This window comes from Eumetopias jubatus, unplaced genomic scaffold (assembly GCF_037043125.1).
Source record: "Eumetopias jubatus isolate StellerSeaLion01/CBP00866 unplaced genomic scaffold, mEumJub1_p1.0 scaffold_14, whole genome shotgun sequence".
NCBI lineage: Eukaryota > Metazoa > Chordata > Mammalia > Carnivora > Otariidae > Eumetopias > Eumetopias jubatus.
This window is the reverse complement of record NW_028274820.1, coordinates 93,336,872-93,349,855: the sequence shown is the minus strand read 5'-3', so window position 1 is coordinate 93,349,855 and position 12,984 is coordinate 93,336,872. Positions and strand designations below refer to the sequence as shown.

Here is a 12,984-nt window from a genome sequence, read left to right as displayed (position 1 = left end):
CATCGTGACAGAAACCCCTCCATGATGAGCAGAGCTGCCCCCGACAATCTCCTATGGGTGCCCTAGGGCACACATGCCTGTTCTCCACCCGAGAGCTGAGATTTGGGATCCTAGGGTGTGCAGACCCAGGAATAGAGTATGGGAAGATAAACCCTGTGGTTGAGAATGTTTCTCCTGTTCTTACAGAACTGTCGGAGGTGCTCTGGACCATGGTGATGAACATCGGCCTTCGTCTGCGAGGCTGGGGAGGACTCATTGGGGTCTTCATCATTTTTACCATATTTGCTGTGCTGACAGTAGCCATCCTTCTGATCATGGAGGGTCTGTCTGCGTTCCTGCACGCCCTGCGACTGCACTGGTGAGCAAGGCTGCCCCGCAGAGGCTCCGCGGGCCCTAGAGAGTGGATGAGCTGCGGGACCCGCCAGCTGGCCTCAGACCCTGACCTGGTTCTGTTGGTGTAACATTACATGGTGATGTATGTGTATTTGTGTGTGTGCCTGTGTGCGCGCACACGTGTGTATGTGTGCGTGCATGTGTGTATGCTGTGTACACCCATGTGTGTGCGCATGCGTGTGTGAGTGCATGCGCGTGTGTACGCACATGTGTACGTGTGCGTGTGTGTGTGCGTGTGCATGGGTGTGTATGTGTGTGAGTGTGTGTGTGTATATGTATATAATGGCCGCCCTATACTAAATGTTAGTTCCCATTTACTCGTTCTCTTTTAAATGTTCACTTGTTATATTACAACTGGCTTCAAGATAAGGGGCACCTCCAACTACTGGTAAGATGACAGATCAGAGAGAGGCTCACGGAGGCACGCTGAGCGAATCTGGGACATTTGGCTCTTGTTGCTGAGTGCAGGAATTATACCGATGGTAGAGGCTCCTGCCCTGTACAAAGTGGAAACAGAAGGAGGGTACCTGGAAGGAAGAAGGCACTCACAGGAGCCCTTGACATTCACAGATGTGTCCGCAGACTATCAGCCATCACTAGGTTTATGAATATGAAAACATTTGTTGAAGCTTCTGTTTTTCCTCTGAGTCATCTCTTAGCCCAGAATCTTGAGAGTGTGTGTGCACCCTCACACCCCACAGACTGTCTTCAGCTTTCACTGATGCTTTCTACCTCCCCCTGTGCCCACCGTTCGTAAAGAGAAGTGTTGACACTCCATGTATTGAGCAGACAGAATCACAGCATCCCCCCACTCTGGTTGTAACATCGCCTCTCCCCCTGTCATTGAGGAAATGAATATCCTCAAGCATAAAGGATCATACATGTATCCGTGATGGAAGTCATCAGAACGTTAAGTTAAGGTTCTGGGTATTCTGCAATAGTGTAAGCCCCGTGGTTAATTAAGATCAGGATGGAGAAGACAAACCACGTCTCACCCCGGGGAGACATTTTCTTGTCCCTGGCTTGTGAGACAAGGCTGCCCGGCGAGGGCTTCTTGGCTTATGGGAGCTGTGCGGAGGGTGGCTCTGCTGTGCTCTCAGAGCGGGTAGCAGACGCCTGGAGGAAGTAGGGTGGGAGAGGCAGGGAAAGGTGTAAGCAGGAGGCAAGAGAAGGGTTTTCATGATCAGAGGATCCCTGTGGAGGCCACCAGCCTGAGTGCCTTCCTACTCCCCAGCTTGATTTTATAAATGTTCTGCTTCTTCCCTTTGGCCGCCAGCCTCTAGTTTATGTGTTTAATCTCACTTTTTCTTGCCCCCCCCCCCCCAACCCTCCCCAGGGTAGAGTTCCAGAACAAGTTCTACGTTGGGGCTGGTTACAAGTTTTCTCCTTTCTCCTTCAAATGCATCCTGGATGGGCCAGCCGAGGACTAGCTACAGGCCCCGCAGCCTGCCGTCGCCTCTGGCTTCAGTCTCTGTGCCAGCAAGAGAAGTTTGGCTCGTCTTCAGCATCAGCCTGGGCGAGCTGGTCAATGGGATGATTGTTCTTGGCTCGCTGGAGGCGGGAAGCCTTGTATATTTTACTTATAAGCCTTGGGATTTGGTATGACTTCACCATGTTATAGACCTCATGGTTGGGTCTAAAATACTAAAATGGGGAGGGCTACACTGATGTTTTCTTGTAATTTTGTAAGTATGATATTTAAGAAAATAAACTGCTGGGCTATTCCCTTGTTCTTGAAGATGTCTTTGTGCAAAATTATTCCATAAAGTTTAGTATTGATAATTACAGGCCAAAGCTAAGCAATAGAGGTACACAAACTAATTCCAGAGGATTATGATTAGTTTATTCTTTCATTTCCTGGTTCCTCAGACACCTTTGTCTTTGCCTGGGGCTAAGCTTTATAAGATTAGGAACTTTCTCATGAATCTTCACTGCAGGTGGGAAAGAAAGGGTAATGTTCTCTTTATGAACAGGAGGGTGGAACGGTGTGGCTCTGCATTGTTAAATCCTGCGGAATGAAATGTGACAACATGACATCAGCAGCAGCTGCTGGATATACATTATGCCGCAGGAACTGGAGAAAGAGCTTTGAAGGCTTGAGAAAGTTCTGAAAAACAGCTTGCCAGAAAGGAGACCACCAGACGGTCTTACTCTCTGGGTCTGTTGGCCCTGAAGTCATTTCTAAGGCTCCTGGATTGGCGAACTGCTAAGAGCCAGGTGTAGAGTAATATATATATTTAGCCTGAGTGTTAACTGATTAATTTAATTTTTTTTTAAAGTAAACTCTGCCCTCAGTGTGGGGATCAAACCCACAACCCAAGATCCAGAGTCACATGCTCTTGTGACTGAGCCAGCCAGGCATCCCAGAGGGCGCTTTCTATGTAATATCTAGTTCTTAAGATTCCAGAAGATCTGACCAAATCCAAACTTACCTTTTGGACCAATCTCTATTTTTTTCGGCTCCCTCCTGCCCCTCCATGTAGCGGGGTTGACTGGTGCTCATGGCAGTGTCATTGCTTATACCCAAGGAAGCTTCCATGTCACTTCTATGTCAACGTCATGACTCATCTAGCACAACTTAAGGCACAATGGGCTGCTCCACAAATATTCAGTGATTAAAGCAAGTTGAGCCTAAGAATGAGAGTTGATATATTTGAGTTCCAATTGTGACACTTTATCATGTGTGTCCTCAGGTGGGAAGTGGGGATAGTGATCTCCACCTCTCTGGGTTGTGGAAGGCGGGTGTCAAGCACCGGGCATGGACCAGGTACCCAGCCAGTGATGTTGCCTGAAGGGAAGAACAGACAAAAGCAGCATGTAAATGTTAGCTCTAAGTCCATAGAAGCCAAGGTCACTGGGCAGTTTCAAGGTTCTCAGCTCATCCTGCCCTTCTCAACAACTATCTAAAAATATGCTATGCTTAGATAGATCACCAGCCTTCTGCCCTTTAATTCTAAGCAGTGATGGCTGCAAGAAAAGGTTTGAAAGGGCAAAGCTTCCTTCTTCCCCTTGCCTAGACCACTGATCTTCCCGAAGTCTCCATGGCCTTCCTGAGAACTGTTCGTTTTCTCCAAGGTTTGACAGCCTCCTTCAGTCTCAATGAGAAATGTAATTTCTCCTTTAAAAAGGGATCGGGTGAAGGGCTACAGGAAAGGGGGTGTGACCTGGATGTCACTCACATGCACAAGACGCAAGGTTGCTCTTTAAGGAATTCGGTTCGGTTCGCAGGATTGAGCCAAAAGGGGAGGAGATGACCTGGGGGCCAGGCTTCTTGAGCAGGCTAGTCCAGAAGTCCCTCCAGGGGCCACCAGTGGTCTAACTGCTATGTGAAGAGAAGAGCCTGAAACTGGAAAGCTTTCCAAGGAATATACACAGGTAAGAAACTCTCATGGGCAACGTGGATCTGAATTTACTTCTTCTGCTTTGGAGTGGGGGTGGGGGAGGTGGGGATTGGGGTTTGACCATTCAAACTTGGCTGAAGGCACAGGGAATATGAAAAGTTTACTCTTCTTACTGATGATATTGCAAAACAAATTGCATTATACACAGACACAAGCATGTTCAGTTTTAAAAAAGCTGTACCATGGCTCAATTATTTCCAGCTAAAAAATTTAGTATAGCAAAATGCAAAAGAAAGAAAAGCCCGTCAGTGCTTTACAATCTGTTTTAATGAAGCCTGAATGCCATGTGAGCCATTTGAGTTTCAGAGTAGACCCCCAATATGGCAGTTCTTACAGATTCTTTGAAACTAGGTCATGGGTTACTTTCCCATTGTAGTGTTTAAGGAACTGATTGTGAGAAGTGGGAAACATTCTTCCCCATGTTCTTCCTTCTTTTCTTGAGTTGGTCTGACTGATTATCCATCCACCATCCATCCATCCATCCTCTCCCTGTGTTAGAAGGGATTTAGAATGGTCTAGGGAGACAACAGAAGATGCCGTTTCAGCTTTTCCAACACTCCATTCCAGAGCTGAGTTTACAAGCTCTATCTGCGATGTTCCTTATACCCATCTCTGTGAAACATTTTGTCCTCTTTTTTGTTTGTTTCTCTATTTATTTATTTATTTATTTGAGAGAGAGAGAGAGAGAGAGGCAGTGAGTGGGAGAATCTGAGGCAGACTCCATGCTGAGCACAGAGCCCCATGTGGGGCTCAATCCCACGACTTCGAGATCACCAGCTGAGCCAAAACAAAGAGTTGGACACTTAACTGACTGAGCCACCCAGGAGCCCCTGTCCTCTTTTTTTATGAAAACTTTTTCTTTACGAAACTTTTGGGTGAAAGTCTAGAAAATACTAAGAGAATACTCCCCTGTGTATTAACTTTGAGTTAATATTTGAGTGTCTTCTTAATGATTTGGAATGTAAGCTCATTTATAATGCACGGATGTGAATGCCCAAATCCTGATAATCTCCTATCAACACCTCTGTGGCTCCTCACCCTACCCACCCACCAAAGACATCCTGTTGTTGAAGACCCTGTAATAACCTAACAGGGCAGGAATGGGAACTTTCTCTGCTGCAGATAATTTGTACATTCATTTCTTCCATCCCTTGGCAACATCCCCGGACACTGGGAACCCATCCGGGCCTTGACCATCTTCAGGGGCTGGGCATTAGAAAGATCAGTGTTGCAACTGGAGACCATGACCACTATTTCAGTGGCTGGTTTGAGGCTTTCTTCTCTGAGGGGAGTTTGAGTGAGTCACACATCACTGATGCCCCTTTCCTCCACACCTACCTCACCCCTGCGGCCAGGAGCCCATTCCAAACTGGAGTTTGGAAGGTGTTTTGTTTTGTTTTGTTTTTCCTGTAAAATATACTGATTTTGCCATTTAAAGCAATGTAGAACAGGGGCGCCTGGGTGGCTCCGCCCATTAAGCGCCCAACTCTTGATTTCAGCTCAGGTCTTGATGTCAGGTTTGTAATTTTGAGTCTCATGTTGGGCTCCATGCTGGATGTGGAGTCTACTTAAAAAAAAAAAAAAAGTAATGTAGAACAACAGTGTTTTTGGTAAAAGTTATCCATTTTGTCGTGCCCTTCGTAAGTAAGATGAGACGACTGATTTGGATGGTATCAGTGTCATACATCTGGATGGAGAAGTTTTGAGATCCTATTTTCCAATAGGCATGCAGCATGTGTGATGGCTTCCTAACACCACTTAGGTTTACCCTTGAAATAAGGTCAATCTATTTCAGAAAACAAGTAACTTTTTTTTTTTCCATTTGGGTGGTTTTTATTTGAGCCCAATGTGTTCTAATGTTAGTGGAATATTAGCAATAAATGCTTTTGGAGAGATACACATTTGATAACTCTGAAAATACTTAAAAACTTACCCTGCGTGTATGTGATTTGTGATTATGGTGACATTTTAGACATTTAGTTGATACCTTTATTCAGAGATGCGAAACAGTACTCCCATGGGTGTTTACGTTGCAACGGGCACTGTGCCCTATTATACAAACATCGTGCCATCTAATCCTTGTAACATAATGAAGAAGGAAGCTTATCAGTTAAGAATTACACACAACTGGCTGGTCTGAGTGCAGTGGTGTTCACAATTCATTGATCACAGCCAACTACAGAGTTCTTTGTTCCTTCTCTCACACTGCTACACTTGACTAGCCTAAAAAAAAAAAAAAAATTGCACACAATTTCAAGGAACAGAAACCAGAAATAACAGTGTCTTAAGCAGAGAGCTTAATTTTTTTTCCCACGTAGATGTCTGGCGGTAAGTAGTCTACACCTGTAGGAGAGGTTCCGGGCTCTTCCTAGCTTCTGCCCTGCCAGACTTGGCCCAAACTTTCCATATTTGCATCATGACCTGAGATGCCTGCCACTGTGCAGGAGGAAGGGGGGAGGGGCAAAGAGGCTTTCTCAGAAGCACCGCCCCCCCCACCTCCACCTGCCCCTGGGTGGCCACCCTCATCAGCAAGGTACAAAGGAGGACATTACTGGGAAGGCAGCAAGCTACTTCTGCCACAGGGAGCGTGGTATTGTTTCTATTTTCAGAGAAGGAACTGAGATAGAAGAAACTCCTTCCCTTCATCCCTCCTTCTTCCCTCCTTGCTACTTCTAATTCCTCTTCCCTTCTTCCTCCTTCCTGCTGTCCTTTCCTCCTTCTTACGCTTGTTAATTTAGTAGGTATAAAATGATACCTAAGGATTTTTTTGTGGCTCTAATTTTGTCAGTTATTACAGAAGCTGAACTGTTTTCCAGTTTTGTTTACAATTTATATAGTCTCTTGTGAATTGCTTGTTCATGTAATTTGCCTATCAATCTATTGGAATCTAACATTTTTCTTGTAATTTGTGGTTAATATGTACTACCAACATTTATTTGCTGGGTGCTGCGCCTACACACACACACACACACACACACACACACACACACACACACACGCGCACACACACATTTGCAAATGGTTTTTCTTATTCTTTTAATTTTTGAAATTGTGGTAAAATACCCATACCATAAAACTGACCATTATACCAATTTTAAAGTGAACAATGCAGTGACATTTTTTAAAGATTTATTTATTTATTTATTTTAGAGCGAGTGAGCGAGAGAGTGAGTGTGTGCAAGTGCGGGGAAGGGCAGAGGGAGAGGGAGAATCTTCAGCAGACTCCCTGCTGAGTGCCGAGCCTGAGGCAGGACTGGATCCCACGACCCTGAGATCATGACCTGAGCCGAAATCAAGAGTCAGACGTTCAACCCACTGAGCCCCGCAGGTGCTCCTGGTGGCATTTAGTTGTATAATTTACAATATTGTGCAGCCACTACTACTATCAAAGCGGGTCTCCTGGGCCAGGCCACCTGTGGACTCCCAGCCAGTCACTGATTTGACTGTGTCTGGGGGAAGCACCTACTGCTGACCCAACAGGTCATGGCCAGTGATGGAGGGCAGCAGGGGGCATGTGGCCCAGGCCTGCTTAGGACAGTGGCCTGGTCAGCACCGTGAGCAACATGTCAACTCTCCATTGGTTCACTTTTCCAAAAAGAATTTTTATGGTGAAAGAACTAGCTTTTCTAAAAATTCAAACAATGAGATAAGCATAAAGAAGAAAGAATGGGAATAACCCTACATTCTCCTTCCTCTCTTCTCCCTTGTCCCACTGGCCGGCTCCTGCTCATTCTTCAGGCCTCCACTCAGAATTGCCTACAGAAGCCTCCCCAGGTCTCAGGACTCAATAGAGCAGGGGCCCTCCCTCGTGTGCCAGAGCAACTTCCACTTACCCCTGGGACCACGCTGCTCCCGCCTGACTCCATAATTTTGCTCCCCATGAGACTGTAGGTCCTTCGGGGGCCAGGAACTGCTTTGTTATATCCAATTGCCTGATACATAGCGGTGCTCCACAAATATTTGCTGAAAGACAAAACACAGTTTCGGACGTCTCTCCTGAAATCTCCGTATAGGTACGTATTCAAATGAAATTTTATAAATTGGGATGAATATATACATACTTATACGTTATGGATACATATGCATTATGTATACACCTCTTGGAAAATGCTTTTCAACACTAAATAGCCTTTCACTAAGATGTTTTAAGTGGTATTCTGATTAGCCACTTCTCTACTGGTGGGTATTGGTTGTATCCAATTCTTTTGTTGTTGAAACAACTGAGTGGTGACCTTCTTTGTATCTTTGTCTGCCTTTTGACTAGCCCATTAGGATGAATCCTGGCAGTGAAATTGCTTAGTCAATATTCTTTCATCTCTGCCTAATTGCCTTCCAGAATGGTTGTAGCAATGTACACTCCCAGCGATAATTTGAGTGCTTATTTCCCTTTCACAGGGTATAATCAATCTTTTGAGATTTTTGCGAATCTGTTAAAGGAAAATGATAGCTCTTTTTAATTTTGAAGGCATGGTTACTAGTTAGGTTGAACATAATTTCATTTATCAGCCACTGTACTTATTCTGTGTTTGTTCCTCACATCTTGACCCCTCTGTTGTTTCCTTCCTGACCTACACGAGCCTTTGTTAAACACATATTTGCAGATAGTCTGTGTTTGTTTACATTTATTGAATTTTATAATTTTTATATTGAAGTAGTAAGTGCCCATGGCAACAAATCAAATCGCCAGATGAGTTTACAACAGAAATAAACAATCTCCTGACTTGATTTCCCCATCCCCAGAGAAATTTCTTTTGTTTTTTTATTTTTTTATTTTTTCTGGTGATTATCTTTATAGTTAAAACAACATAATTGTATTTTATTTCTTAGTTTATCAACTTAAGACAGTATCAATCCATTGTTCTCTACTTAGACAAAAGATGATGATTTAGGTCATTATTTCCTCTTTGCCATTCTCCCAATATTTTATAAGTATCTTTAAAAAAACCAATAGCAAGTGTTTTTCATGTTATTAAAAACGCTACATAAATATAATTTTAAATGCTGGATGTATTATCAGTTTTTAGAACCATTCCCTCTTCACACTTAGGCCGTTTCCAATTTATTATTGTTAAAGTAGACTTGAATAAACTTAAAAAAATTCTTTTTCTGGGTAAACTTTGTATAGAGAGCATTTTCCACATTTGAGATACATCCTTGGGACAAATTGTTAGAGCGGGGATTACCAGTTCAGATGAAACTAGTTTTAAAGGCTTTTGATACATTGCCAAATTGGCACGAACTATTTGAAAGGCCTAGAATAATGGTTTTCAGGTGGGGCTGGGTAGGGATCACTGTATCAGGATCACCTGGAAAAAATTTGCGAGCCATCCATGTCACTCCGTATTGATGTTGAAACGTTGGGGTCCGGGAGTGAACGGTCAGGAAAGAATTCTTGAGACGTCTTTGCTGCCAAAAAAGGTGGTTTTATTCAAGCTCGGGGACAGGCCCCCGGGGCAGAAGGAGCTGCACTGGGATTGTGAGGAGCGGCTGATTAGATACTTTCAAGTTGGGAGGGGGTTAGGAATAGCATTAAGTCTCTAAGGAATTTGGAAGCCAGATTTCAAGGACGTTGAGAAGCTAGCTGTTAGGGAAAGGTCATTTATTGTTGTCTAGTAAACCGTTAGTCACGAGACCCTTTAGATATATTATCAGTGGGCCATATGCTTGGAGGATGATTGCTAACATATAAGTTGGTGGGGGGGTGGGGGGGTGGGGGGGTAGAGATAAAGGAAGTTTCCAAAGGGATTTTTATATGGGATCCTGGAAGTCCAGCTAACGTCAAGCTAGTTTTGCCTCTAGCAAAGTATTATTGTTGTTTTTCTTTTTTTAAATTTTATTTAATTTAAATTCAATTAATTAACACATAATGTACTATTAGTTTCAGAGGTAGAGTTCCATGGTTCATCAGTCTTATGTAATACCCAGTGCTCTAGCAAAGTCATAACTTTGTAGCAGTTGGAGCTCCTTGAGGAAGGTCACCCTACCTGTCCTAATACTTGTCAGTAAGCTATAAGTTGTAAGGAAATTCAATTTTTTTCTTTTTTGCCTTTTGTTCTCCACATCACACACCACCTCCTTCTTGAGGTTGAGAGTCACCGGTAGGGTGTGGTGTGTTTAATAACGAGGGGATGGGGGGGTGGTACCTTGATTTGCAGTGTTTGCTGATTTCCCTGGTGTAACTCTTCCCACCGTGGCTGGTTTTAAATTACCAACGTGATGTTATTGAATACAGAGGTGGGAAGAGATGTGTGCAGTCTGCCCTCAGAAGCTGGTGGGAGCGGTCTCCAGCATAGCACCATAATACCTGGCATGCACATCGTCCTGTCTCTTACATGTATGTTTTTATGTATGTATTTTTTCATTCCCGTTCACCCACGTCCCAAGCTCTCACTCCTTTTGCCCTGTAGGTGGTCCCTGTAATGGCATTTTCATATATCTACGTAAAATGTAAAATGTCCAGTTTTGGGGTACAGATTTTCATTTTACATAAGTTATATTGTTCTTGTTCTTTTTCTTGCTCTTATTTTTAGTTACTCTCTTAGTTATTTTTGTGATTATAAATAGTATCTTTATAGCCCTGGTTTTTATGTGGACTCTTCAGGGGGGATGCCTGCCCATCCCTCTATCTTTCCTGACTTCCGGCTCTTGTTTATCATGGATAATTTTACTCATTGTTGAGGGTATTAACATTTCCATTTCGGGGGCACCTGGGTGGCTCAGTCAGTTAAGCGTCTGCCTTCGGCTCAGGTCACGATCCCAGGGTCCTGGGATCGAGCCCCACGTCGGGCTCCTTGCTCAACAGGGAGTCTGCTTCTCCCTCTCCTTCTGTCACTTCCCCTGCTTGTGCTCTCTCTCTCTCTGACAAATAAATAAAATAAAAAATCTTTAACATTTCCATTCAGTTCTGAAACCACAATCAAGTCTATGTATTTTATTCAAATGTTGACTCTAAACCTGAAAATGGATAAACGGTCTTTTTTTAACGACCATATAAATATTGCTCACTTTAGGACCGAGCGTTATGTGTGAAGATTATATTTATTTTTTGATGTCCACTGTCATGACCAAAAGGAATTGTCTCTTCTTTATCTCATCGGTTGCCTAAAAACATGCTACATTTTAGTTTCATTCATATTATAGAAACAAAATAATACGAATCTCCTCTTCAATCAAGAAAAATGTGGAATCATATGGGGCGCCTGGCTGGCTCGGTCAGTAGAGCCCGTGACTCTTGATCTCAGGCTTGTAAATGAGAGCCTCCCGTTGGGTGTAGAGATTACTTAAAAATATAAACTTAAAAAAAATATGGTATCACAAATGTGAATCTCCCTTTCTGGGATCAGCTTCCATTCAAGAAAGCTGTGAAGTCATTATCTTGGACCTAACCTCTTCTGCCAGGCCCTCTGTGATGAATTGTTTCTCTTTGCTGGTAAGAGAAGGGAGGAATGTAGGATATTTATGACCCATGAACTACCTAATCAGGTTAAAACATACGAATTAAAACTTGCTCTGCTCAATAGTAAATGGCAGATTTCCTGGGTTTCTTTTTTTGCCACTCACTACAAAAAGGAGAATTGCTGGAGGTTGTTTTATTACTCCTCTAAACGTAAGCCTTGGTGATTGTCAAAATTTTAAAACATGTTTTGATTGCTATGAGAGGTCATAAAACTTGACTGTAGGAGAGATTAAGTGTTGATTAAAGATTGAGGATTAAGCTTATTGTTAAGCATTTTATTTGTAACTGAACTCAAAATGAACTTAGTGGGATTTAAAAAATTATTTTCCCACCCAACTAAATGGTTTTATTCTCTAAGACTCTAAATGGCCAGAATCACTTTCAGTTGTTAAGTCTGCTGCTGTGATTTGAATTACTACTTTTTTAAAAAAAATTTTTTTGGATGCAATTTGCGTACAGTAAAATTGACCATTTTAAAGTATATAATCTGGTGAATTTTAGTACAATTTTAGTGCCAGTTTGTACAATCCTCACCATTATCTAATTCTCACTGAATGGTCTTGTTTTCAAATTTTGATTAAGTTAAATCTGTTACTAGTTCATCTTCCCATCTAGAAATGGGATGGTCAGTCATAGCTAAGCTTTTTTTAAGGATTTATTTATTTATTTTAGAGAGAGAAAGAGCGTGTGTGGGGAGAAGGGCAGAGGGAGAGGGAAAGAGAGAATCTCCAGCAGACTCCCCGCTGAGCATGGAGCCCGACATGGGGCTCGATCTCACTGACCCTGAGATCATGACCTGAGCTGAAATCGAGTCAGACGCTTAACTGAGCCACCCAGGCGTCCCTGTCAGAGCCAATTTTTAATGTGTCTAGAAGTCCTTTTATAATCAAAAGAAGGGGATTTTTTCTGCTAACTACTTCATTAAGAAAGTTATCAGATAAAGAACACCTCTCCAAGGGGTGTTTGGACAATGTCTGGAAAGGGAGTGGTAGTTCTAGAACAGTCTGTCATTGTGATTTTCAGGCTCTCATATGGGCCGAGAGGCCAATTACTTTTTACTTTTTCCACTCTGGGAAAATAACAGCTTTTTGTACTTTTCATGTTCTCTCTTGGGAAAGAGGATTTCATGGTCTTACTTCTGAGCGTTATTGATCTATCTCTCATCTGGGAATATTTGTGTCTCTGTGACAGTGTTTTAAGAACACAAATAATATCAATATTACAGAATAGTTGTTTTGATGTGTATCTTTTGTGTCCTCGACTAGAATAAAAACTCCTTAGGGCAGAGAACATGCCAGACCTTCCTTCGAAGTCTTCACAGGAGCTCACACAATACAAGACACAGAGCTAGCAAACATGAGTGACCTTGACATGCTGCTGTAGACTGGTTTGTGGCTATCTCTATATTCTGGGGAAAAAATGCCTCTGTTTGAGTTCCGGTTCTGCTATTTACTAGTGGTCTGACATTGGAAAAGTTATTTTAAAATCTCAAAACCTCACTTTTTGAACCGATTTTGAAAAATGTTACACATTTCAAAAGCAGGTGGTAAAATGAATCCTAAATGCACCCATCATCCTCAATAATTTTCAATTATTTCAATATGGGCATTCTTTATTCTTCTGTATGCCCATCTATTTCTTATGCACCGTATTCCACGCTACCATTGAATTGTTTTAAAATTTTATTCATTTGTTTTTTGGGGGGGGTGGGATGAGAACTAGAGGGAGAGGGAG

The 12,984-nt window shown here is 42.8% G+C and overlaps 1 protein-coding gene across 1 annotated transcript in view; it reads left to right on the top strand.

Moving 5' to 3' along the window:
- ATP6V0A4 (ATPase H+ transporting V0 subunit a4) overlaps window positions 1–2,099 on the top strand; it is a 52,747-nt gene extending 50,648 nt beyond the window's left edge. Inside the window, exons 19-20 of the mRNA XM_028106357.2 lie at window positions 187–358; window positions 1,730–2,099. Of these exons, the coding sequence (XP_027962158.2) occupies window positions 187–358; window positions 1,730–1,823 (266 nt within the window). The 3' untranslated portion in view covers window positions 1,824–2,099. The remainder of the gene's footprint in view (window positions 1–186; window positions 359–1,729) is intronic.
- The last annotated feature ends 10,885 nt before the right edge of the window (window positions 2,100–12,984 follow it).